Raw genomic sequence first — 25243 nt, 5'->3', positions numbered from 1 at the left:
GAGGTCGAAAAGGCCAAGTAAGAGAGGCCCCAAAAAAAAGAGGCCGAAAAAGAGCTGAAAGAGGCCAAATACGAGAGGCCGGGGAAAAAAGAGGCCGAAAAGGCCAAAAAGAGCCAAAAAGGCCAAAAGGAGGCCAAATTAGGGAGGCCAGAGAAAAGAGGCCAAAGAGAGGTGGCGGAGGTCAGAAATGAGGCCAAAAAGGGCAAAAAAAAGGGGTAAAAAAGGTAAAAGAGGGCAAAAAAGAGGCAGAAAAGGGTGAGAGAGGCCGAAAAAGGTCAGAGAGGCCAAAAAAGGTAGAAAAAGGTCAAAAAAGAGGGCGAAAAGGCAAAAAAAAAGAGGCCCAGAAAGGCGAAAATGGAGGCCGGAAGCAGGCGAGGGAGGCCAGGGAAGCGAAGAATAGGGCAAATTGCCCAAAAAAGGCCGAAACCCCCCCAAAAACCCTGCCCCGTTTTTCCTCCCCAGCGCAGAGCGGGACCCGGTTGCTCCTCGGCTGTTTTGCGCCTCCGGAAGTCGGTGATTTTTCCTCCTTTTCACTCCTTTTTCACAATTCCTCTCGTTTTTTTTTTAATTTTCACATTCAAATTTTGTTTTTTTTTTGTTTTTAAATTTTGGTTTTTTGTTTTTAAATTTTGTTTTTTTTAATTTTTGGTTTTTGTTTTTCAATTTTGGTTTTTGTTTTTTAATTTTTTTATTTTTAAATTTAGTTTTTGGTTTTTGTTTTTAATTTTTTTGTTTTTAATTTTGGTTTTTAATTTTTTTAAATTTTGGTTTATTGTTTTTAAATTTTGGTTTTTATTTTTAAATTTCGTTTTTTTTTATTTCTTGTTTTTCTCTTTTGCTTTTTTTTCTTTTCAAATTTGGGTTTTTGCTTTGGACTTTCTATTTTTAGTTTGAATTTCCATTTTTTCTTTTGACGTTTTCAGTTTTCTTTGTAAATTCTGCTTTTCGTTTCGGACTTTTGCTTTTTTGTTTTCACTTTCGCTTTTTTGTTTTAAATTTGCTTTTTTATTTTCAAGTTTTGCTTTTTTATTTTTAAATTCTGGTTTTTATTTTCAAGTTTTGCTTTTCTATTTTAAATTCTGTTTTTTTTTTTTTAAGTTTTGTTTTTTATTTTTAAATTTTGCTTTTTTGTTTTTCAATTTTGCTTTTTTATTTTCAAGTTTTCATTTTTTATTTTTAAATTTTGCTTTTTTATTTTTAAATTTTGATTTTTTATTTTTAAATTTGATTTTTTATTTTTAAATTTCGATTTTTTCCCCAAATTTTCCTTTCGGATTATTTTTCCCCCGATTTTTTTATTCCCCCCCCCCCATCGCCTCGCTCCTTCTCTCTCTATTTTCTCTCACCCCCCCCAACCCCCCCCGCCCCCCCAAATCCCCCCCCCCACGGTCGTCATTGGTCGATCCCCGATTTTTAAGCCCCGCCCCTCGCCCTTAAGCCCCGCCCCCCTCCCCTTAAGCCCCGCCCCCCTCCGCGCCGATGGGGGGGGGGGCCCCACCCCCGCCCCCCCCTCCCCACGGACCCACGGACACCCCCGGACCCCCGGCCACGTAAGAGGGGGGGGGCCCCCCCCCTTGGCCCTTCCCCCCCCCCCCCCCGCTTAATTAGCGCCGCTAATTAGCGCCGCTCATTAAGGGGGGGGGGGTGGGGGGGCGCCACTCCCGCCCCTCGCAGCGCTCCGGGGGCCCCCCCTCCCCCCCCCACAATTACCCCCTCCCTCCCCCCCACTTCATCCCCTCCTAATTAATCGCTGCCTGGTGACCTTCTTAATAATGCCCGCGCTAATTAGCGCCACTAATTAACAACGAGGTGAGTGCCCCCCAGGTGGTCATTAAAGGAACCCCCCCCCCCTCCAAATTTCACCCCCCCTCATTAGCAGATGAGGGTAATTAGCGGCCCCTCGTTAGCATGGAACAGTAATTAAACACTTCTCATTAGCATAAAGTGGTAATTAATGTCTGTCATTAGCACGTAACGGTAATTAGCATCGCCTTATTAGCATACGAGGGTGGTTATCGGACCCTAATTAACACACAAAGGGTAATTAGCGGCCCCTCGTTAACGTGCAGCGGTAATTAAGACCCTCGTTAGCACATAACGTCAATTGTTATCCTCTAATTAGCGTGTAATTAGCAGCACCTCATTAGCATATAATGCTAATTATGATCTCCATAATCAGCACATAATAGTAATTATTGCTCCCCTCATTAGCATATGGGGGTAGGGGAACCCTCCTGATTAGCATACAAGGGTAATTAGCAGCCTATCGTTAACATGCAGCGGTAATTAGCGCTCTCATTAGCATACAGTGGTAATTGTTCTCCCCTCATCAGCACGAGGGCAATTATTGCCCCTTAATTAGCATACAAAGCTAATTGGAGTTCATTCAAGCCTAATTAGCAGCCCCTCATTAGCATGCGGGGGTAATTAACACCCTCATTAGCATAGAATGGTATTTATTGTCATCTCATTAGCATACAGTGGTAATTAACAGCCCCTCATTAGCGCCCAGTGTTAATTAGCCGCCCCTCATTAACACGGGAGGGCGCTGAGCCCCTCATTACCCCCAACCCTAATTAATGAACCCGTCCTGCTAATTAGGTGATGGGGGGGTGGAGCTTTGGGGCTTAACTAGTTGGGGTAATTAGTGGCCTTAACGAGCAAGGGGACCTAATTAGACCCTAATTAGCAGCCCCCCAAACCCTAATCAGCGGCCCCCCAACCCTAATTAGACCCCCCCCGCACCCTAATTAGTGGCGCTAACGAGCGCCGGTAACGAGCCCCGCCCCCAGGCCGAGCCCCGCCCCCCTCCCCCAGGCCCCCCCCCTCTCATTAGCGCCGCTAACGAGCTCGGGGCTCTGCCCCCTCCATCTCCCCCTCCCCCCTCCCTCCTCGCCCCGCCCCTCCCCGCCCCCTTTGGCCCCGCCCCCCTTTGGCCCCGCCCCCTTTGGCCCCGCCCCTTCCCCTGGCCCCGCCCCCTTTCCCCTCCCCCTCCCCTCCCCTTTCCCCTCCCCACCCCCCTTCCCCTCCCCTCCTCCTCCCCCTCCCTTCTTCCCTCCCCCTTCCCCTCCCCCTCCCCTCCCCCCTTCTCCTCCTCCTCACCCTCCCCTCCCCTTTCCCCTCCCCCTCCCCTCCCCCTCTCCACTCCCCTCACCCTTCCCCTCCCCATCCCCTTCCCTTCCCCTCCCCATCCCCTCCCCGTCCCCATCACCCTTCCCCTCCCTCTTCCCCCTTCCCCTTCCCCTCCCCATCCCCTCCCTTTCCCCCTTTCTCACCCTTCCCCTCCCCCTTCCCATTACCCATCCCCTCCCCTTCCCCTCCCCCTCCCTGCCCCTCCCCCCCTCCCCCTCCCCCTTCCCCCATCCTCACCCTTCCCCTCCCCCCTTCCCATTACCTTTCCCCTCCCCACCCCCTCACCCTCCCCTTCCCCCCCCTTCCCCTCCCCATCCCCTTCCCCACCCCCTTCCTCACCCTTCCCCTCCCCCCACCCTTCCCATCCCCTTCTCCTCCCCCCTCCCTCACCCTTCTCCTCCCCTCCCCATTACCCTCCCCCTCCCCTTCCCTTCCCTCACCCTTCCCCTCCCCATCCCCTCCCTTTCCCCCTTCCTCACCCTTCCCCTCCCCCTTCCCATTACGTTTCCCTTCCCCACCCCCTTCCCCTCTCTCTCTCCCCTCTCCTCCTCCCCATCCCTTCCTCTCCCTCTCCCCTTCCCCATTCCCTCCCCCTCCCTCACCCTTCTCCTCCCCATCCCCTCCCCCTCCCCTTCCCCGTCCCCATCCCCTTCCCTCCCCCTCCCCCCTTCTCCTCCCTCTCACCCTTCCCCTCCCCACCACTTCCCCACCCTCACCCTTCCCCTCCCCATCTCTCTCCCCTTCCCCTCCCTATCCCCCTCCCCCTTCCTCCCCCTCCCCATCCCCTCCCCTTCCCCTCCCCCTCCCCTCACCCTTCCCCTCCCCACCAACCCCCCCCATGCCCCCCCCCCCCCCACGCCGACCTCCCCGCCCCCCCCTCACCCCCCCACGACCCCCCCCCACGCTGACGCCCCCCCCTTGTCCCCCCCCCCCGCCCCGTTTCCTGCAGGCGATGGCGAGCAACGTGACGAACAAGACGGACCCGCGCTCGCTCAACTCGCGGGTGTTCATCGGGAACCTGAACACGCTGGTGGTGAAGAAGAGCGACGTGGAGGCCATCTTCGCCAAGTACGGCAAGATCGTCGGCTGCTCCGTGCACAAGGGCTTCGCCTTCGTCCAGTTCGTCGCCGAGCGCAACGCCCGCGCCGCCGTCGCCGGCGAGGACGGCCGCATGATCGCCGGGCAGGTGCTGGGTGAGCGCTGGGTTATACTGGGAGGCGCTGGGAGGGGCTGGGAAGGAGTGCGAGGGGACTGGGTTGTACTGGGAGGGACTGGGATATACTGGGAGGCACTGGGAGGGGGTTTGGGGGGACTGGGGGATACTGGGAGGGGACTGGGAGGGGAGGACGGCCGCATGATCGCCGGGCAGGTGCTGGGTGAGCGCTGGGGGGGGTGCTGGGGGGGGCTGGGAGGGGGCTGGGAGGCACTGGGAGGGGACTGGGAGGGGCTGGGAGGGGACTGGGAGGCACTGGGAGGGGACTGGGAGGCACTGGGAGGGGACAGAGGCACTGGTATACACTGGGAGGGGACTGGGTTATACTGGAAGCGGACTGGGAGGGGAGTGGGAGGGACTGGGAGGGGACTCAGAGGGGATTGGGGGGGACTGGGAGGCACTGGGAGGGACTGGGGATATACTGGGGGGGAACTGGGGGGGAACTGGGATGGGACTGGGAAGGAGTGCGAGGGGACTGGGAGGCACTGGGATACACTGGGAGGGGACTGGGGGACACTGGGATAGACACTGGGATATACTGGGAGGGGACTGGGATACACTGGGATAGACTGAGAGGGGACTGGGAGGCACTGGGATAGACTGGGAGGGGACTGGGAGGCACTGGGATAGACCTGGGAGGGGGACTGGGGGGCACTGGGAGGGGGTTTGGGGGGACTGGGATATACTGGGAGGGGACTGGGGGGGACTGGGGGGGGTTGGGAGAAGATGGGGGGATACTGGGAGGGGCTGGGAGGGGGTAATGGGGGGACTGGGGGGACTGGGAGGCACTGGGAGGGGGTTTGGGGGGGGTTTTGGGGGGATTTGGGGGCACTGGGAGGGGACTGGGAGGGACTGGGGGGCACTGGGAGGGGCTTTGGGGGGTTTTGGGGTACTGGGAGGGGACTGGGAGGGACTGGGAAGGGATAATGGGGGGACTGGGATATACTGGGAGGGGACTGGGGGGGACTGGGAGGGGACTGGGCGGGGTTTTTAGGGGGTTTTGGTTACTGGGAGGGCACTGGGAGGGGATTTTGGGGGACTGGGATATACTGGGAGTCACTGGGAGGGGATGGGGGGGGACTGGGAGGCACTGGGAGGGGACTGGATACACTGGGAGGGGACTGCGAGGGGACTGGGATAGACTGGGGGGCACTGGGATAGACTGGGAGGGAACTGGGAGGGACTGGGAGGGGACTGGGGGTCACTGGGAGGGGGTTTGGGGGGTTTTGAGGTACTGGGAGGGAACTGGGATAGACTGGTAGGGGACTGGGAGTGACTGGGATATACTGGGAGGGCACTAGGAGGGACTGGGAGGGGTTTTTAGGGGGGTTTTGGTTACTGGGAGGGCACTGGGAGGGGATTTGGGGGGACTGGGATATACTGGGAGGGCCTGGGAGTCACTGGGAGGAGAGTGGGGGGGGACTGGGAGGCACTGGGAGGGGACTGGGGGGTACTGGGATATACTGGGAGGGGACTGGGAGGCACTGGGATATACTGGGAGGGGATTGGGATAGAATGAGAGGGGACTGGGATAGAGTGGGAAGGGACTGGGGGGCACTGGGAGGGGACTGGGAGGCACTGGGAGGGGACTGGGAGGCACTGGGAGGGGACTGGGGGGGACTGGGAGGGGACTGGGAGGGGTTTTTTAGGGGGGTTTTGGTTACTGGGAGGGCACTGGGAGGGGATTTGGGGGGACTGGGATATACTGGGAGGGAACTGGGAGTCACTGGGAGGGGCCGGGGGGGCACTGGGAGGGGCTGGGGGGGCACTGGGAGGGGCCGGGGGGGGCACTGGGAGGGGCCGGGGGGGGACTGGGAGGGGTAATGCCCCCCCCCTCCCCCCCCAGACATCAACCTGGCGGCCGAGCCCAAGGTGAACCGCGGCAAGGCGGGCGTCAAGCGCTCGGCGGCGGAGATGTACGGGTCAGTAGCAGCCCCACCTTCTCCGGCCCCCCTCGTCAGGTCGGGCCCCCCCTTTTTTTTACTCTTTTTTCCCCAAAACGCCCCCCCTGAATCCCCTCCCCCGCCCCCCCGAAAAAATTTCCCCCGAAAACCAGAAAAATCCCCCAAAAACGCCCCCCGAAAGAAAAAATAACTATTTTTTGTAGGTCCTCCTTCGACTTGGATTACGACTTCCAGCGGGATTATTACGACAGGTAACGCCCTAACTCCCCCAAATCTCGCCGGTTTAGGGGTTTTTGGAGCAAAAAACGCCCCGTTGGTTCCTCGAGCCACTCTTTTCCCCAAAAAAATCCCATTATTTTGGTCATTCCTGCCTAATTTTCCCCCAAAATCCCATTATTTTTATCATTTTTCTCATTTATTGCTTAATTTTCCCCCAAAATCCCATTATTTTGGTCATTCCTGCTTAATTTTCCCCAAAATCCCATTATTTTGATCACCCTTGCTAAATTTTCCCCCCAAAATCCCATTATTTGGATCATTCCTGCTTAATTTTCCCCAAAATTCCCATTATTTTCACCATTCCTACTTACTTTTCCCATCAAAAATTCCCTTATTTTGGTCATTCCTGCTTAATTTTCCCCAAAATTCCCATTATTTTGGTCATTTCCGCTTATTTTTTCCCCAAAACCCCATTATTTTGGTCATTCCTGCTTATTTTTTTCTCCAAAATCCCAGTATTTTGATTATTCCTGCTTAATTTTCCCCCCAAATCCCCTTATTTTGATCATTCCTGCCCAATTTTCCCCTAAAATCCCATTATTTTTATCATTTTTCTCATTTATTGCTTAATTTCCCCCTAAAAAATCCCATTATTTTGGTCGTTCCTGCTTATTTTTCCCCGAAAATCCCCTTATTTTGATCACCCTTGAAAAATTTCCCCCCAAATCCCAGTCTTTTATCGCTTTTCTCACTTATTCCTTCATTTCCCCCAAAAAACCACCCCCTTATTTCGTCCAATCCCTCATTTCCCACTTATTTCCCCCAAAATTCCCATTATTTTGATCATTTCTCTGTATTTTTTCCCCCAAATCCCATTATTTTGGTCATTTCCGCTTATTTTTTCGCAAAAATCCATTATTTTGGTCGTTTCCTGTTATTTTTCCCCCAAAATCCCATTATTTGGATCATTCCTACTTAATTTCCCCCAAAATCCCCTTATTTTGCTCATTTCCGCTTATTTTTCCCCCAAAATCCCCTTATTTTGCTCATTTCCGCTTATTTTCCCCCAAAATCCCCTTATTTTGCTCATTTCCGCTTATTTTCCCCCAAAATCCCCTTATTTTGCTCATTTCCGCTTATTTTCCCCCAAAATCCCCTTATTTTGCTCATTTCCACTTATTTTTCCCCCAAAATCCCCTTATTTTGCTCATTTCCGCTTATTTTTCCCCCAAAATCCCCTTATTTTGCTCATTTCCACTTATTTTTCCCCCAAAATCCCCTTATTTTGCTCATTTCCGCTTATTTTCCCCCAAAATCCCCTTATTTTGCTCATTTCCGCTTATTTTCCCCCAAAATCCCCTTATTTTGCTCATTTCCACTTATTTTTCCCCCAAAATCCCCTTATTTTGCTCATTTCCGCTTATTTTTCCCCCAAAATCCCCTTATTTTGCTCATTTCCGCTTATTTTCCCCCAAAATCCCCTTATTTTGCTCATTTCCGCTTATTTTCCCCCAAAATCCCCTTATTTTGTTCATTTCCGCTTACTTTTTCCCCAAAACCCCGTTACTTCCATCACACGTATTCCTCAATTCCCCCCCAGAATCCCATTATTTGCATCATTCCTCCTTATTTTTTCCCCCAAACTCCCCTTATTTTGCTCATCCCTGCTTAATTTTTCCCCAAAATCCCATTATTTTGATCAACTTCCTCATTTCCTGCTGAATTCCCCCCAAAAATCCCATTATTTCACTCGTTTCTCCTTATTCCCCCCCCAAACCCCCTCCTTCCCCCCTCCCCGCCCCGCCCCCCGAACCCCGTTACCCCCCCCCTCCCTCCTTCCCTGAGCGCCCGTTAACCGCCCTTTTTGACCAAAACCGCCCTTTTTCGCCCCAAACCAGGATGTACAGCTACCCGGCGCGCGTGCCGCCGCCGCCGCCCATCGCGCGCGCCGTGGTGCCCTCCAAGCGGCAGCGCGTCTCCGGCAACACCTCGCGGCGCGGCAAGAGCGGCTTCAACTCCAAGAGCGGCCAGCGCGGCTCCTCCTCCAAATCCGGCAAATGTGCGCGCCCCGTTTTCCCCGGAATTCACCCCAAAATCCGCTCGGGCCCCCCCCCGGTTAATTAGCGCCGCTAATTGGCTAGCTGACGGAGCGGGAGCGCCGCTCCCGGCCCTCCTCCGAGGACCCCCCCCCGCTCTAAAAGTCACCCCCTGGTTAGCGTTCGAACCTAATTAGCAGCCCCTCGTTAGCGTGAGACGGTAATTAGCGCCCCTCATTAGCATTCACGCCTAATTAGCGGCCCCTCGTTAGCACGAAATGGTAATTAATAGCCCATCATTAGCACGTAATGGTAACTATCATCGCGTTACTAGCAGATTAAGCTGGTTACCAGCCCCTAATTAACATACAAAGGGTGATTAGCAGCCCCTCGTTAGCATGAGATGCTAATTAGTGCCCCTCATTAGCATTCACGCCTAATTAGCAGCCCCTCGTTAGCACGAAATGGTAATTAATAGCCCATCATTAGCACGTAATGGTAACTATCATCGCGTTACTAGCAGATTAAGCTGGTTACCAGCCCCTAATTAACATACAAAGGGTGATTAGCAGCCCCTCGTTAGCATGAGATGCTAATTAGTGCCCCTCATTAGCATTCACGCCTAATTAGCAGCCCCTCGTTAGCACGAAATGGTAATTAATAGCCCATCATTAGCACGTAATGGTAACTATCATCGCCTTATTAGCATATTAAGCTGGTTACCAGCCCCTAATTAACATACAAAAGGTAATTAGCAGTCCCTCGTTAGCATGAGACGGTAATTAGCACCCCTCATTAGCGGTCAAGCCTAATTAGCAGACCTTCATTGGCATGAAATGCTATTTAACACTCCTCATTAGCATGTAATGGTGATTATCGTTGCCTTATTGGGATATGAGGGCGGTTAGCAGACCCTAATTAACATACAAAAGGTAATCAGCAGCCCCTCATTAGCATGGAATGGTAATTAATACCCTATCATTAAGAATAGGGTAATTAATACTCTATCATGAAATTGTAATTAATATCCCCTCATTAGCACGTAATGGTAATTATCATTGCCTTATTAGCATATGGGGGTGATTGGCAGCCCCTAATTAGCATACAAAGGGTAATTAGCACGCGGTGGTAATCAATTAATCATATAATGGCAATTGTTATCCCCTAATTAGCATATAAGCGTAATTAGCAGCCCTTTGTTATCAGGCAGTGGGGATTAACGCCCCTCGTTAGCACATAACGCTAATTTAAATCACCTAATTAGCATACAGTGCTAATCATCGCTCCCTCGTTAGCGTACAAGGGTAGGAGGAACCCCCCTAATTAGCATGCGAGGCTAATTAACAGCTCGACGGCGGTAATTAACGCCCTCATAACGCTGATCACCCTCCCCGCGCCAGCAGGCGAAGGCGATCGTCGCCCCCTCATTAGCATACGGGGGCCCCCCCTCGTTAGCGCGCGGGCCTGATGAGCCGCCTAATGAGCCTAATTAGCCGCCTAATGAGCCTAATTAGCCGCCTAACGAGCCTAATTAGCCTAACGAGCTCTCCCCCCCCCCCGCAGTGAAAGGCGACGACCTGCAGGCCATCAAGAAGGAGCTGAGCCAGATCAAGCAGAAGGTGGACGCGCTGCTCGAGAGCCTCGAGAAGATCGAGAAGGAGCAGAGTAAGGCCCCAAAACGCCCCCTTTTCGCCCCAAAATCCCCCCCGGGGGGGGCCCGGCCCCGCTTCCCCTTAAAAATCCCATTATTTTGGTCATTCCTGCCTAATTTCCCCCAAAATTCCCATTATTTTGGTCATTTTTGCTTAATCCCCCCCCAAATTCCCATTATTTTATCATCTCTCTCACTTATTCCTTAATTTCCCCAAAAAATCCCCCATTATTTTCTTCAAATTCTTCGTTTCCCATTTATTTCCCCCCAAAATCCCATTATTTGGGTCACTCCTGCTTATTTTTTCCCCAAAATCCCGTTATTTTGGTCATTCCTACTTAATTTTCCCCCAAAAAATCCCATTTCTTTATCATCTCATTTATTGCTTCATTTCCCCCAAAAAAATCCCGTTTTTTGGGTCATCCCTGCTTAATTTCCCCCCAAAACCCCATTATTTCATCACTCTCCTCATCTACTGCCTCATTTCCCCCAAAAAATCCCATTATTTTGGTCATTCCCGCTTATTTTCCCCAAAAATCCCCTTATTTTGGTTATTCCTGCTTATTTTTCCCCCAAACCCCATTATTTTGGTCGTTCCTGCCAAAATTTTCCCCAAAAATCCCCTTATTTTGGTCATCCCCAATTAATTTTTCCCCAAAAATCCCATTATTTTCATCATTCCCGCTTAATTTTCCCCAAAAAAATCCCATTATTTTGGTCATCCCCACTTAATTTTTCCCCAAAATCCCATTATTTTGGTCGTTCCTGCCAAATTTTTCCCCAAAATCCCATTATTTTGGTCATTCCTGCTTATTTTTCCCAAAAATCCCATTATTTTGGTCATCCCCGCTTATTTTTCCCCCAAAATCCCATTATTTTTGGTCATTCCTGCTTATTTTTTCCCCAAAATCTCATTATTTTGGTTACTCCCCTCATTTATTGCTGAATTTGCCCCCCAAAATCCCATTATTTTGGTCATCCCCAATTAATTTTTCCCCAAAAATCCCATTATTTTCATCATTCCCGCTTATTTTTCCCCCAAAAATCCCATTATTTTGGTTGTTCCTGCCAAATTTTTCCCCCCAAAAAACCCCATTATTTTGTTCATTCCTCCTTATTTTTCCCCAAAACCCCATTATTTCGGCCGCCCCCTGTCCTTCCCCCCCCGACCCCCCGTTACTCCTCCCATTTTTCCCCCTTATCCCCCCCAAACCTCCCCCTCCCCCTCCTCCCTCCCCCCTCCCCCTCCTCCCGCCCCCCCGCCCCCGATTCCGCCGGAATTCGCCCCGAAACGCCTCCCCCCCCCCCCCGCAGAGCAGAAGGGCGACAAGGCGGAGGAGGAGCAGGGCGGGGGCTCGGCCAAGAAGGAGGAGGCCGGCGCCAAGCCCGAGGCCGGGGCCGACGACTCGGCGGAGGAGGGCGACCTCCTGGATGACGACGACGCCGAGGAGCGGGGCGACGACCAGGTGCGAAGCCCCGAATCCGCCCCGTTTGCACCCAAATCCCCCTTTTTCTACCCAAAATCCCGCTCGAAATCCCGTCCTCCCCCTCAAAATTTGGGCCTCTTCCCCCGCCCCGCAGCTGGAATCCATCAAAGGCGACGAGAAGGAGGCCGAGGAGGGCGAGGACGACCGGGACAGCGCCAACGGCGAGGACGACTCCTAAAAACGCCGCTTTTCGCCCCAAAAATAACCTTAACACGGGAACGGTGAAGGCTGGGAGCCCCCCTCCCCTCCCCCTCCCCCTCCCCTCCCCCCCCCTTGTTCGTGGTGTTGTGACCCCGCCCCTAGTTCGGCTCGGCCCCGCCCCCTGTAATTGGCCCCGCCCCCCCTCGCCCCGCCCCCTCCCCCTCCTGTTAATTTTGATACCTCGTTAACGACTTAACGATTAAAGGACGGATGGTTTTTAGAGAGGCTGCCTCCGCCAAGATGGCCGCCCCCGGGGGGGGGGGGGAATGGGACGGGCCACGCCCAAGATGGCCGCCCCCATGGGGGCACGCCCATCCAAGATGGCTGCCCCCGTGGGGTTTGCCACGCCCAACATGGCCGACTTCGTGTGACTGTGCCACACCCAAGATGGCGGCCGCCATTGGCACACATCCCCCAAGATGGCCGCTTCCATGGGGGACACGCCCATCCAAGATGGCCGCCCCCAGGGGGACATGCCCACCCAAGATGGCGGTCTCCGTGGTGATTGCCACGCCCAACATGGCTGCCTTCATGTGACTGTGCCGCACCTAACATGGCTGCATTGATAGGGTGGGGCTACTGCCACACCCAACATGGCTGCCTTCATGTGACTGTGCCACACCCAACATGGCTGCCTTCATGTGACTGTGCCACACCCAACATGGCTGCCTCCATGGGGAGGGGACACGCCCACTCAAGATGGCTGCCCTCGGGGGCGGGGGGTTCGCCACGCCCAACATGGCTGCCTTCATGTGACTGTGCCCCACCCAACATGGCTGCCTTCATGTGACTGTGCCCCACCCAACATGGCTGCCTTCATAGGGTGGGGTTTCTGCCACACCCAACATGGCCGCCTTCATGTGAGTCGGCCACACCCAAGATGGCGGTCTCCGTGGTGATTGCCACGCCCAACATGGCTGCCTTCATGTGACTGTGCCACGCCCAAAATGGCCACGCCCGTTAGGGTTAGCCCCACCCACCCCAACATGGCTGCCTTGATGGGGGGTGGAGGTACCGCCACACCCAACATGGCCGTCCTCATGTGAAATTGCCACACCCAAGATGGCGCCCCTCACGTGACTGAGCCCCACCCACCCCAAGATGGCTACTTCGATGGGGGTGGGGTCACCGCCACACCCAACATGGCCGCCTCCATGGGGAGGGGGCATGAAGTTCTTGCCACACCCAACATGGCCGCCCTCATCCCATGTGCCACGCCCAACATGGCCGTCTTCACGCGAGCCGGCCCCACCCAAGATGGCCGCCCCCATGTAGGACCTGCCCCACCCAAGATGGCCGCCCCCATGTAGGACCTGCCCCACCCAACATGGCTGCCTCCATAGGGGGGGAAAGGTCTAAACCCACCCAAGATGGCCGCCCCCCCAGGACACCGCCACACCCAACATGGCCGCCCCCACGGCCCCCCCTCTCCGTACAAAATGGCGGCGCCCAGTCCCCCCTCCCCCCCCCCCAATGAAGGAGGCCGGGCCGCAATTAGCAGGGGCCGTTAATTGGCGGGGGAGGGGCGGGGCTCGGGGGGGGAGGAGCACTGCAGGCGGGGGGGGGGCCGCGGCCGAGGGGGGGGGGGCGGCGCCCGTTCACCACCAGCGCCAGCGGCGTCGCCACGCGGATGCCCAGGAAGGAGAACGTCTGCACCAGTATAGACCAGTATAAACCAGTATAGACCAGTATACACCAGTATAGACCAGTATACACCAGTATAGACCGGTATACACCAGTTCAGACCGGTATACACCAGTTCAGACCGGTATAGACCGGTATAGACCAGTATAAACCGGTATAGACTGGTAGCAACTGGTATAGACCAGGAGGGGCCCACCCAGGAGGTGGGTCTCGCCCTCCCAGTATATCCCAGTGTCCGCCCAGTATGGCCCAGTCCCGCCCCCAAACCCCCTCCCAGTCCCTCCCAGTGTCCCTTAACCCCCCCCCTCCCAGTCCCTCCCAGTTCTTCCCAGTCCATCCCAGTTCCCTCCCAGTACGTCCCAGTGCCTCCCAGTCCCCTCCCAGTCCATCCCAGTTCCCTCCCAGTACGTCCCAGTGCCTCCCAGTCCCCTCCCAGTGCCTCCCAGTATATCCCAGTTCCCTCCCAGTATGGCCCAGTGCCCCCAAACCCCCTCCCAGTTCCCCCCCCAGTGCCCCACAACCCCCTCCCACTGCCTTCCCAGTCCCTCCCAGTGCTCCCAGTTCCCCCTCCCAGTCCTTCCCAGTACATCCCAGTCCCCTCCCAGTGCCCTAGAACCCCCTCCCAATCCCTCCCAGTCCCCTCCCAGTATAGCCCAGTTCCCCCCCAGTGCCCCCAACCCCCCTCCCAGTCCCTTCTCACCCCCCCCCTCCAGCCCCCCACTACCCCCTCCCAGTCCCTTCCAGTGCCTCCCAGTCCTCTCCCAGTATATCCCAGTATACCCCAGTCTCCTCCCAGTAGACCCCCAGTACCCCCCCAGTCCCTCCCAGTATCTCCCAGTACCCCTCCAGTGCCCCCAAACCCTTTCCCAGACCCTCCCAGTCCCTCCCAGTATATCCCAGTGTCCTCCCAGTATATCCCAGTATCCCCCAGTCCCCTCCCAGTGCCCCGAAACCCCCCAACCCCCCCGTAAAGCCCCCCAAAGCCCCCCATAACCCCCTCCCAGTCCCTCCCAGTTCCCTCCCAGTACATCCCAGTCTCCTCCCAGTATATCCCAGTCCCTCCCAGTCTCCTTGCAGTATACCCCAGTCCCCTCCCAGTCCCTCCCAGTCCCTCCCAGTCCCCTCCCAGTGCCTCCCAGTGCCTCCCAGTCCCCTCCCAGTATATCCCAGTCTCTTCCCAGTCCCTCCCAGTATCTCCCAGTCCCCTCCCAGTACCCCAAACCCCCCAAATCCCCCCCCAACCCCCTCCCAGCCCCCCCCCAGCCCCCTCCCAGCCCCCCCCAGTCCCTCCCAGTGCCCCCCAGTGCCCCCAGTACCTTGCCCTGGTGCTGCACCAGGTGCTGGCGCAGGCGGGGCTCGGGCAGCCCCAGGGCGTCCCCCACCAGCACCCCCCAGCTCGGCGCCGCGTTGAACACGCTCACGGCCGCCACCGCCCCCGCCCCGTCCGCCACCCCCAGCGTGCTGCGCCAGTACAAACCAGTACAAACCAGTAAGGGCCAGTACGGACCACTAGGGACCAGTACAAACCACTAGGGACCAGTATGAACCAGTAGGGGCCAGTACGGACCAGTAGGGACCAGTACAAACCAGTAAGGGCCGGGACGGACCACTAGGGACCAGTACATATCACTAGGGACCAGTATGGACCACTAAGGGGCAGTACGAACCAGTAGGGGCCAGTATGAACCAGTAGGGGCCAGTATGGACCAGTAAGGGCCAGTACGGACCAGTAAGGGCCAGTACGGACCAGTAAGGGCTAGTACGGACCAGGAAGGACCAGTACAAACCAGTAAGGGCCAGTACGGACCACTAAGGACCAGTACAAACCAGTAAGGGCCAGTACAAACCAGTAAGGGCCAGTACGGACCAGTAAAGGCCAGTATGGACCAGTAAGGGCCAGTACGGACCAGTAAGGGCCAGTACGGACCAGTAAGGGCCAGTACAGGCCCCTACGGAGCTGTAGGGCCCAGTATGGGGGGGGGGGAAGGGGGGGTAGGAAGGGGATGGGGGCGCTTATAGGGGCAGGAGGGCGCTTATGGAGTTGTTTATGGGGAGATTTGGGGCCTTATGGGGTCATGGGGACACTTATGGGGTCACAGGGACAGTTATAGGGTTGTGGGGGCACTTATGGGGTCATCGGGGGGGGCATTTGGGCACTTAAAGGGTCGTGGGGACAGTTATAGGGTCGTGGGGGCACTTATGGGGTCATTTTGGGGGGACATTCGGGCATTATAGGGTCACGGGGACACTTATGGGGGCACGGGACAGTTATAGGGTCACGGGGACACTTATGGGGTCATTTATGGGGACATTTGGGCACTTACAGGGTCATGGGGACACTTACGGGGTCATTTATGGGGATATGAGGGCAGTTATAGGGTCGTGGGGACAGTTATAGGGTCACTTATGGGGACTTTCGGACACTTATAGGGTCGTGGGGCCATTTATGGGGTCATTTATGGGGACATTGGGGTACTTATGGGGTCGTTTGTGGGGATATTAGGGCGGTTATGGGGTCATGGGGACAGTTATGGGGCCGTGGGGGCACTTATGGGGTCACTTATGGGGACATTTGGGCACTTATGGGGTCGTGGGGACACTTATAGGGTCACTTATGGGGACATTTGGGCACTTATAGGGTCGTGGGGCCGCTTATAGGGACATTTTGGGGGACATTCGGGCATTATAGGGTCGTGGGGGCACTTACGGGGTCCTGGGGACGCTTATAGGGCCATAGGGCCGCTTATAGGGCCATAGGGACGCTTATAGGGCCATAGGGACGCTTATAGGGCCATAGGGCCGCTTATAGGGCCATAGGGACGCTTATAGGGCCATAGGGACGCTTATAGGGCCATAGGGACGCTTATAGGGCCATAGGGCCGCTTATAGGGCCATAGGGACGCTTATAGGGCCATAGGGACGCTTATAGGATCACCCACGCGAAGCCCCCCAAACCCCCCCCAAACCCCCAACCCCCCGACCCCCCCAAACCCCATAACCCCTCCCCAACCCCCCCGAAACCCCAAAAACCCCACAAACGGCCCCAAAAACTCACAAGGGGACGCGCTCCTCGGGGGTGAGGCTGAAGAGGACGCGGCCCAGCAGCGCCCGCCCCGGGTTGGCCCCGAGCCGCAGCGACCCCAAAAGGGCCGGGGACCCCCCCAGCGGCCCCAAAAGGGACGGGGGCAGCGACCCCAAAAGGCCCCGCAGCCGCTTGCCCCGCACCTTGCCCTAAAAAGGGGGGAAACGGCCCCAAAACGGGCTCAGGCGGCCCCAAAAGGCCCCTCCGGGGCCCTAAAAGGCGGCGAACGGCCCCAAATCCGCCCCGAATGGCCCCAAAATAACCCCAAATTGCCCTAAATCCACCCAAAATAACCCCAAATGGCCCCAAATCCACCCCGAACGGCCCCAAATCCACCCCGAATGGCCCCAAATCCACCCCAAACAACCCCAAAACTGCCCCAAAACCACCCTAAATGGCCCCAAATCCACCCAAAACCGCCCCAAAACCACCCAAAACCGCCCCAAATCCGCCCCAATGGCCCCAAATCCGCCCCGAATGACCCCAAAATAACCCCAAATTGCCCTAAATCCACCCAAAATAACCCCAAATGGCCCCAAATCCACCCCGAACGGCCCCAAATCCACCCAAAATGGCCCCAAAAGGCCCCAAAAGTGCCCCAAAAGGCCCCAAAAGTACCCTAAATCCACCCAAAAAGGCCCCAAAACCGCCCCAAATGGTCCCAAAAGTCCCCAAATCCACCCTAAACGGCCCCCAAACCACCCCAAATCCACCCAAAATGGCCCCAAAATAACCCGAAATGGCCCCAAACGGCCCCAAATCCACCCCAAATGGCCCCAAAACCACCCTAAATGGCCCCAAATGGCCCCAAAAGCACCCTAAATCCACCCCAGGCCACCCCAAATGGCCCCAAACCCACCCCAAATGGCCCCAAATCTGCCCCAAATAGCCCCAAAACCACCCGAAATGGCCCCAAAACCGCCCAAAACGGCCCCAAAACCACCCAAAATCCGCACGAAATAGTTTTAAATAGTCTTAAATGGCCCCAAATCCACCCAAAATAGCCCCAAATCCACCCTAAATGACCCCAAGTCCCCCCAAAAGATACTTAAAACCCCCAAAATGCCCCAAATCCCCTCCCAAAAAAGCTCAAAATCCCCCAAAATGCCCCAAATCCCCCAAAATGCCCCAAATCCCCCTAAAATGCCCCAAATCCCCCAAAATGCCCCAAATCCCCCCAAAATGCCCCAAATCCCCCAAAATGCCCCAAATCCCCCTAAAATGCCCCAAATCCCCCAAAATGCCCCAAATCCCCCCAAAATGCCCCAAATCCCCCAAAATGCCCCAAATCCCCCCAAAATGCCCCAAATCCCCCCAAAATGCCCCAAATCCCCCAAAATGCCCCAAATCCCCCTAAAATGCCCCAAATCCCCCCAAAATGCCCCAAATCCCCCCCGAATCCCCCAAATCCCCCCAAAAGGACCCCAAATCCCTCCAAAAGGACCCCAAATCCCTCCAAAATTCCCCAAATCCCTCCAAAATGCCCCAAATCCCTCCAAAATGCCCCAAATCCCTCCAAAATTCCCCAAATCCCTCCAAAATGCCCCAAATCCCCCCAAAATGCCCCAAATCCCCCCAAAATGCCCCAAATCCCCCAAAATGCCCCAAATCCCCCCCGAATCCCCCAAATCCCCCCAAAATGCCCCAAATCCCCCAAAATGCCCCAAATCCCCCTAAAATGCCCCAAATCCCCCCAAAATGCCCCAAATCCCCCCCGAATCCCCCAAATCCCCCCAAAAGGACCCCAAATCCCTCCAAAATGCCCCAAATCCCTCCAAAATTCCCCAAATCCCTCCAAAATGCCCCAAATCCCCCCAAAATGCCCCAAATCCCTCCAAAATGCCCCAAATCCCTCCAAAATGCCCCAAATCCCCCCAAAATGCCCCAAATCCCTCCAAAATGCCCCAAATCCCCCAAAATGCCCCAAATCCCCCCCGAATCCCCCAAATCCCCCCAAAAGGACCCCAAATCCCCCCAAAATGCCCCAAATCCCCCTAAAATGCCCCAAATCCCCCCAAAATGCCCCAAATTCCCCCCGAATCCCCCAAATCCCCCAAAATGCTCCAAATCCCCCTAAAATGCCCCAAATCCCCCCAAAATGCCCCAAATCCCCCCAAAATTCCCCAAATCCCTCCAAAATGCCCCAAATCCCCCCAAAATGCCCCAAATCCCTCCAAAATGTCCCCAAATCCCCCCAAAATCCCCCAAAATCCCCCCAAATCCCCCCCAAAATGCCCCAAATCCCTCCAAAATGTCCCCAAATCCCCCCAAAATGCCCCAAATCCCCCAAAATCCCCCAAATCCCCCCCAAAATGCCCCAAATCCCCCCCAAAATGCCCCCAAATCCCCCCAAAATGCCCCAAATCCCCCCAAAATCCCCAAATCCCCCCCAAAATCCCCCAAAATCCCCCCAAAATTCCCCAAAATCCCCCCAAAATCCCCCAAATCCCCCCAAAATGCCCCAAATCCCCCAATTTTCCCCCCAAATCCCCCCAAAATGCCCCAAATCCCTCCAAAATGCCCCAAATCCCCCCAAAATCCCCAAAATCCCCCCAAAATGCCCCAAATCCCCCCAAAATGCCCCAAATCCCTCCAAAATGCCCCCAAATCCCTCCAAAATGCCCCAAAATCCCCCCAAAATGCCCCAAATCCCCCCAAAATGCCCCAAATCCCCCCAAAATGCCCCAAATCCCCCCAAAATCCCCCCAATCCCCCCAAAGTGCCCCAAATCCCCCAATTTTCCCCCCAAATCCCCCCAAAATCCCCCCAATCCCCCCAAAATGCCCCAAATCCCCCAATTTTCCCCCCAAATCCCCCCCACAAAATGGCCGCCGCCCTCCCCTCACGCCAAGCCCCGCCCCTTCCCCGTAAGCCCCGCCCCCTCCCCCCAAGCCCCGCCCCCCGGCTGTCACTCACGCGGTTGCTCAGCAACGTGCAGAGCCGCCCCAGGTAGTCCAGCAGCCGCGCGTGGCGCATGCGCGGCTCCGCCCAGTCCGGCGCCAGCGCCGCCGCCCGCGCCAGCCCCTCCAGCGCCGCCCCGTAGCGCTCCTGGTACTGCAGCAGCTGCGCGCCCATTGGCTGAGCCGCGCGGCCCGCTCGCGCCCATTGGCCGAGCCGCGCCGCGCCGCGCGCCCGTTGGCCGCCGCCTCGGCGCTCGTCCCGCCCCCTCCCCCGGCCCCGCCCGCCCCCTCTTGGCCCCGCCCACCTCGCTCCCCATTGGCTGCCGTACCGTGGCGCGGTTGAGGTGGAGGTCGGGATTGGCTGCGGCGGCGGGGTCGATTTTCTCCTGGGGCGGGGGGCGGGGCCGCGTCACCATGGCGACGGGACCCCGCCCCCTAGCAACGGGGCCTGCCCCTAGCAACGGGGCCTGCCCCTAGCAACGGGGCCTGGCCTTAGCAACGGGGCCTGCCCCATAGGTTCCACCAGGCCCTACAGGGACCCCATAGCAACCGTAGGGCCCTAAGGGGACTATAGGGCCCCACAGCGACCCTATAGCGACTAGAGGGCCCCACCGAGACCCCATAGCGACCCCAGGCCCTCTAGTGGCCATAGGGCCCCATAGCGACCCCACGGAAACCCCTGCCCCTATAGGGACCCCATAGCAAACCCCAAGCCTATAACAACTATAGGGCCCCATGACGACCCTATGGCCACTATAGGGCCCCATAGCGACCCCATAGCGACCCCAGGCCCTATAGTGGCCATAGGGCCCCATAGTGACCCCATGGAACCCCTGGCCCTATAGGGACCCCATAGCAACCATAGGGCCCTACAGGGCCTATAGGGCCCCACAGCGACCCTACAGCAACTATAGGACCCCAGAGCAACCCCATAGCTACCCCAGGCCCTATAGTGACCATAGGGCCCCATAGCGACCCCACAGAAACGCCTGGCCCTATAGGGACCCCATAGCAACCATAGGGCCCTACAGGGACTATAGGGCCCCACAGCGACCCTATAGCAACTATAGGACTCCATAGTGACCCGATAGCTACCCCAGGCCCTACAGTGACCACAGGGCCCCATAGCGACCCCATAGACACCCCCGGCCCTATAGGGACCCCATAGCAAACCCTGACCCTATAGCGACCATAGGGCCCCATAGTGACCCCACGGAAACCCCTGGTCCTATAAGGACCCCATAGCAAACCCTGACCCTATAGCGACCATAGGGCCCCACAGCGACCCTATAGCAACTATAGGGCCCCACAGAGACCCCATAGCGACCCCAGGCCCTATAGTGACCATAGGGCCCCACAGCGACCCCATAGACACCCCTGGCCCTATAGGGACCCCATAGCAACCATAGGGCCCTACAGGGACTATAGGGCCCCACAGCGACCCTATAGCAACTACTAGGACCCCATAGCGACCCCATAGCTACCCCAGGCCCTATAGTGACCATAGGGCCCCATAGCGACCCCACAGACACCCCCGGCCCTATAGGGACCCCCCCCAGGCCCTATAGGGACCCCCCCCGAGCCCTATAGGGCCGCGTACCGCCTGTGCGTAGGCGCCCAGCGCGCGGCGCGCGGCCTCGGGGCTCTGCCCCCCGGCGAAGAAGAGCGAGACGTAGGCGTTGCCCAGCACGTCTGGGGGGGGGGGGGGGCGTTATTAGGGACCCCCGTCCCCCAAAACCCCCCCGACCCTATAAAACCCTATAACGACCCTATAAGACCCCATAACCCCCCCCATAACCCCCAACGACCCCCCCTCGACCCCAATAACCCCCCCAACCCCCCCACCCGACCCCCCAAAAACCCCGTCCCCCTGACCCCACAACAACCCCCAAAACCCCCCCTGACCCTAATAAAACCCTATAACGACCCCATAAGACCCCATAACCCCCCAGACCCCCCCCTTAACCCCCCCAAAAGCCCCCCCCCGACCCCCAATAACCCCCCCCCAACCCCCCCTCCAACCCCCCAAACCCCCCTCCCCCTCACCCCAGCGGGACCCCCCAAAACCCCCCCGACCCTATAAAACCCTATAACGACCCCATAAGACCCCATAAGGCCCTATAGGGCCCTATAAGGCCCCCCCCGACTCACACCAGGACCGCCCGTCGGTGGGGGGCGCAGCGCACGGGCGGCCTCGGCCTGGGCCAGGCTCTCCCCCAGGGCCCCCCCCCCCGGCGCAGGGCCATGGAGAGCAGGCGGCGCGCCTCCGCGTCCTCGCCCTATAGGGTTTGGGGGAGAAAAAACCCCAAAAAGAGACCCCAAAAAAGGTCGAAATCCTATAAAAAAGGCCCCGATCCTATAAAGGGCACCCTAAAGGTATAATGGGGGCGGTTAGGTTGGAGGGGGGGCGCTCGGGCGGGGCGGCAATACCCGAAATCCTATAAAAAAAAGGGCGCGACCCTATAAGCGACCCTAAAAGGTCAGCGGGGCCCCAAATCCCCCGTAACCCCCCCGAACCCGCCCCAAATCCCCCCGAATCCGCCCCAAATCCCCCCCATAGCCCCCCCCGACCCCATAAATCCCCTATAACCGCCCCAACCCCCCTCCCAGCCCTCGAATCGGCCCTATAAGGCTCCGCACCGACCCCATAACCCCGGTACTGACCCTATAGCCCCCATACTGACCCTATAGCCCCGTACGGACCCTATAGCCCCCATACTGACCCTATAGCCCCCCAAAACCTCCCCCAGAAATCCCCCCATACTGACCCTATAACCCCAATAATCGACCCTATAACCCCCATACTGACCCTATAACCCCTCCAACTGACCCTATAACACCCCAAATCGACCCTATAACCTCAAAATCGACCCTATAACCCTAATAATTGACCCTATAACCCCTTACATCGACCCTATAACCCCTTATGTTGACCCTATAAACCCTCGACATTGACCCTATAACCCCCCATATTGACCCCATAGCCCTTCATATTGATCCTATAAGCCCCAAATCGACCCTATAACCCCTGATATTGATCCCATAACCCCCCATATCAACCCTATAACCCCTTACATTGACCCTATAACCCCTCATACTGACCCTATAACCCCTGACATTGACCCTATAACCCCCGATATCAACCCTATAACCCCCGATATGGATCCTATAGCCCCTGACATCGACCCTATAACCCCCAAATTAACCCTATAACCCCCCATATTGACCCTACAACCCTTGATATTGACCCCATAACCCCCATACTGACCCTATAACCCCCCAAATCGACCCTATAACCCTGATATTGACCCTATAACCCCCTCATACTGACCCTATAACCCCCCCATATTGACCCTATAACCCCCAAATTGACCCTATAACCCCTGACATCAACCCTATAACCCCGCAAATCGACCCCATAACACCCCATATTGATCCTACAACCCCCCATATTGACCCTATAACTCCTGATATTGATCCTATAACCCCTGATATTGACCATATAACCCCCAAATCGACCCTATAACCTCCAATATTGACCATATAACCCCCCAAATTGACCCTATAACTCTTGATATTGACCCTATAACCCCTGAGATTGACCCTATAACCCCCCATACTGACCCTATAACCCCTGACATTGACCCTATAACCCCTTACATCGACCCTATAACCTCTAAATTGACCCTATAACCCCTGACATTGACCCCATAAGCTCCCATACTGACCCTATAACCCGTCATATTGACCCTATAACCCCCAAATCGACCCTATAACCCCCCCAATTAACCCTATAACCCCCATGTTAACCCTATAACCGCCTATATTGACCCTATAACCCCTCCAACTGACCCTATAACCCCCCAAAATCGATCCTATAACCTCAAAATCGACCCTATAACCCCCCATACTGACCCTATAACCCTTCAGATTGACCCTATAACCCCCCATATTGACCCTATAACCTCAAAATCGACCCTATAACCCCTGACATTGACCCTATAACCCTGATATTGACCCCATAACCCCTGATATTGACCCCATAACCCCTGATATTGACCCCATAACCCCTGATATTGACCCCATAACCCCTGATATTGACCCTATAACCCCCCATGTTGACCCTATAACCCCTCATATTGATCCTATAACCCCTGATATTGACCCTATAACCCCTCATACTGACCCTATAACCCCCCATATTGACCCTATAACCCCTGACATTGACCCTATAACCCCTTACATCGACCCTATAACCCCTGATATTGACCCTATAACCCCCCATATTGACCCTATAACCCCTGATATTGACCCTATAACCCTTCATATTGACCCTATCAACCCCTTACATTGACCCTATAACCCTTCATATTGACCCTATAACCCCTTACATTGACCCTATAACCTCTCAAATTGACCCCTATAACCCCTCATACTGACCCTATAACCCCTGACATTGACCCTATAACCCCTGACATTGACCCTATAACCCCTTACATCGACCCTATAACCCCCGATATTGACCCTATAACCCCTGATATCTGACCCTATAACCCTAAAATTCGACCCCATAACCCCTGATATTGACCCTATAACCCCTGATACTTGACCCCATAACCCCCCCATACTGACCCTATAACCCCCGATATCGACCCCATAACCCCTGATATTGACCCTATAACCCCCCATATTGACCCTATAACCCCTGATATTGACCCTATACACCCCCGATATCGACCCTATAACCCCTTACACCGACCCTATAACCCCCCATACTGACCCTATAAGCCCTTACACCGACCCCATAACCCCCCACCCCCCCCAAGCCCCGCTCACGTGCGCCAGGGCCCCCCGGAAGCAGCCGCGGGCGCCGTCCAGGTCCCCGCGCGCGCCAGCGGGCCTCCCCGAGGCGGGTCCAGGCGGGCGCCAGCCCCGGCTGCAGCTTCAGCGCCCGGCCCAGCGCCGCCCTCCGCCCGGCCCCGGCCCCCCGGCGCCGCCTCCAGCGCCCGCGCCCGCAGCAGCAGCGCCCGCAGCCCGGCCCTGCGGGGAGACTGAGGGGGGGCGGGGCTTAGACGGGGGCGGGGCTTAGACGGGGGCGGGGCTTAGGCGGGGGGCGGGGCTCAGAAAGGGGCGGGGCTTGGACAGGGGGCGGGGCTTATACAGGGGGCGGGTTGTGAAAGGGGGCGGGGCTTAACGGAGGGGGCGGGGCTCTAATGGAGGGGGGCGGGGCTTAATGGAGGGGCGGGGCTTAGTGGAGGGGTGGGGCTCTAATGGAGGGGAGGGGATTATGGGAGGGGGGCGGGGCTTAAAGTGAGGGGCGGGGCTTAATGGAGGGGGCGGGGCTTAAAGTGAGGGGCGGGGCTTAATGGAGGGGGCGGGGCTTTAATGGAGGGGGCGGGGCTTAATGGAGGGGGCGTGGCTTAGGGGAGGGGGCGTGGCTTAATGGAGGGGGCGGGGCTTAGAAGGGGGGGCGGGGCTTAACGGAGGGGGCGGGGCTTAGAGAGGGGGCGGGGCTTAGTGGAGGGGGCGGGGCATAGACAGGGGCGGGGCTTAACGGAGGGGGCGGGGCTTAATGGAGGGGGCGGGGCTTAAAGTGAGGGGGCGGGGCTTAAAGTGAGGGGGGCGGTGGCGTGAAGTGAAGGGGTGGGGCTTAAAGTGAAGGGGCGGGGCTTAAAGTGAGGGGCGGGGCTTAAGGTGATGGGTGGGGCTTAATGGAGGGGTGGGGGTAAGGGGAGGGGGAGGAGTCTGGGCGGGGGCGGGGCTTAAGGGAGGGG

At 56.5% G+C, this 25243-nt stretch overlaps 2 protein-coding genes across 4 annotated transcripts in view; one reads left to right on the top strand and one right to left on the bottom strand.

The window, feature by feature from the left end:
- The first annotated feature begins 15 nt into the window (after positions 1–15).
- Positions 16–12065, top strand: HNRNPC (heterogeneous nuclear ribonucleoprotein C). Of its 3 annotated transcripts, none has more exons than XM_080571575.1 (8): positions 16–513; positions 4082–4325; positions 6192–6306; positions 6453–6500; positions 8367–8527; positions 10068–10169; positions 11470–11621; positions 11737–12065. In XM_080571575.1, the coding sequence occupies exons 1-8, from the start codon at positions 355–357 to the stop codon at positions 11818–11820; spliced, it is 1065 nt and encodes a 354-aa protein (XP_080427701.1). In that variant the 5' UTR covers positions 16–354; the 3' UTR covers positions 11821–12065. The 3 variants fall into 3 exon arrangements, with proteins under 3 accessions (XP_080427701.1, XP_080427702.1, XP_080427703.1); XM_080571576.1 differs by having other exon boundaries at positions 18–513; positions 6192–6267; XM_080571577.1 differs by having other exon boundaries at positions 418–509; positions 6192–6267.
- Positions 12066–13332: 1267 nt separating this feature from the next.
- Positions 13333–25243, bottom strand: part of TTC5 (tetratricopeptide repeat domain 5) — a gene marked incomplete at its 5' end in the record, with an annotated part of 31387 nt that continues 19476 nt past the window's right edge. The window contains 14 exon segments of the mRNA XM_080571583.1: positions 13333–13493; positions 14804–14948; positions 16543–16718; positions 19486–19632; positions 19799–19855; positions 21070–21161; positions 21621–21636; positions 21638–21655; positions 21657–21701; positions 21704–21748; positions 24306–24356; positions 24358–24435; positions 24437–24499; positions 24501–24520. Of these exon segments, the coding sequence (XP_080427709.1) occupies positions 13338–13493; positions 14804–14948; positions 16543–16718; positions 19486–19632; positions 19799–19855; positions 21070–21161; positions 21621–21636; positions 21638–21655; positions 21657–21701; positions 21704–21748; positions 24306–24356; positions 24358–24435; positions 24437–24499; positions 24501–24520 (1109 nt within the window). The 3' untranslated portion in view covers positions 13333–13337.

The sequence above is a fragment of the Anser brachyrhynchus genome, assembly GCF_964034855.1.
Source record: "Anser brachyrhynchus genome assembly, chromosome: 34".
Lineage (NCBI taxonomy): Eukaryota > Metazoa > Chordata > Aves > Anseriformes > Anatidae > Anser > Anser brachyrhynchus.
The sequence above is the reverse complement of the archived record's forward strand: the minus strand, read 5'-3'. Positions and strand labels throughout refer to the sequence as shown.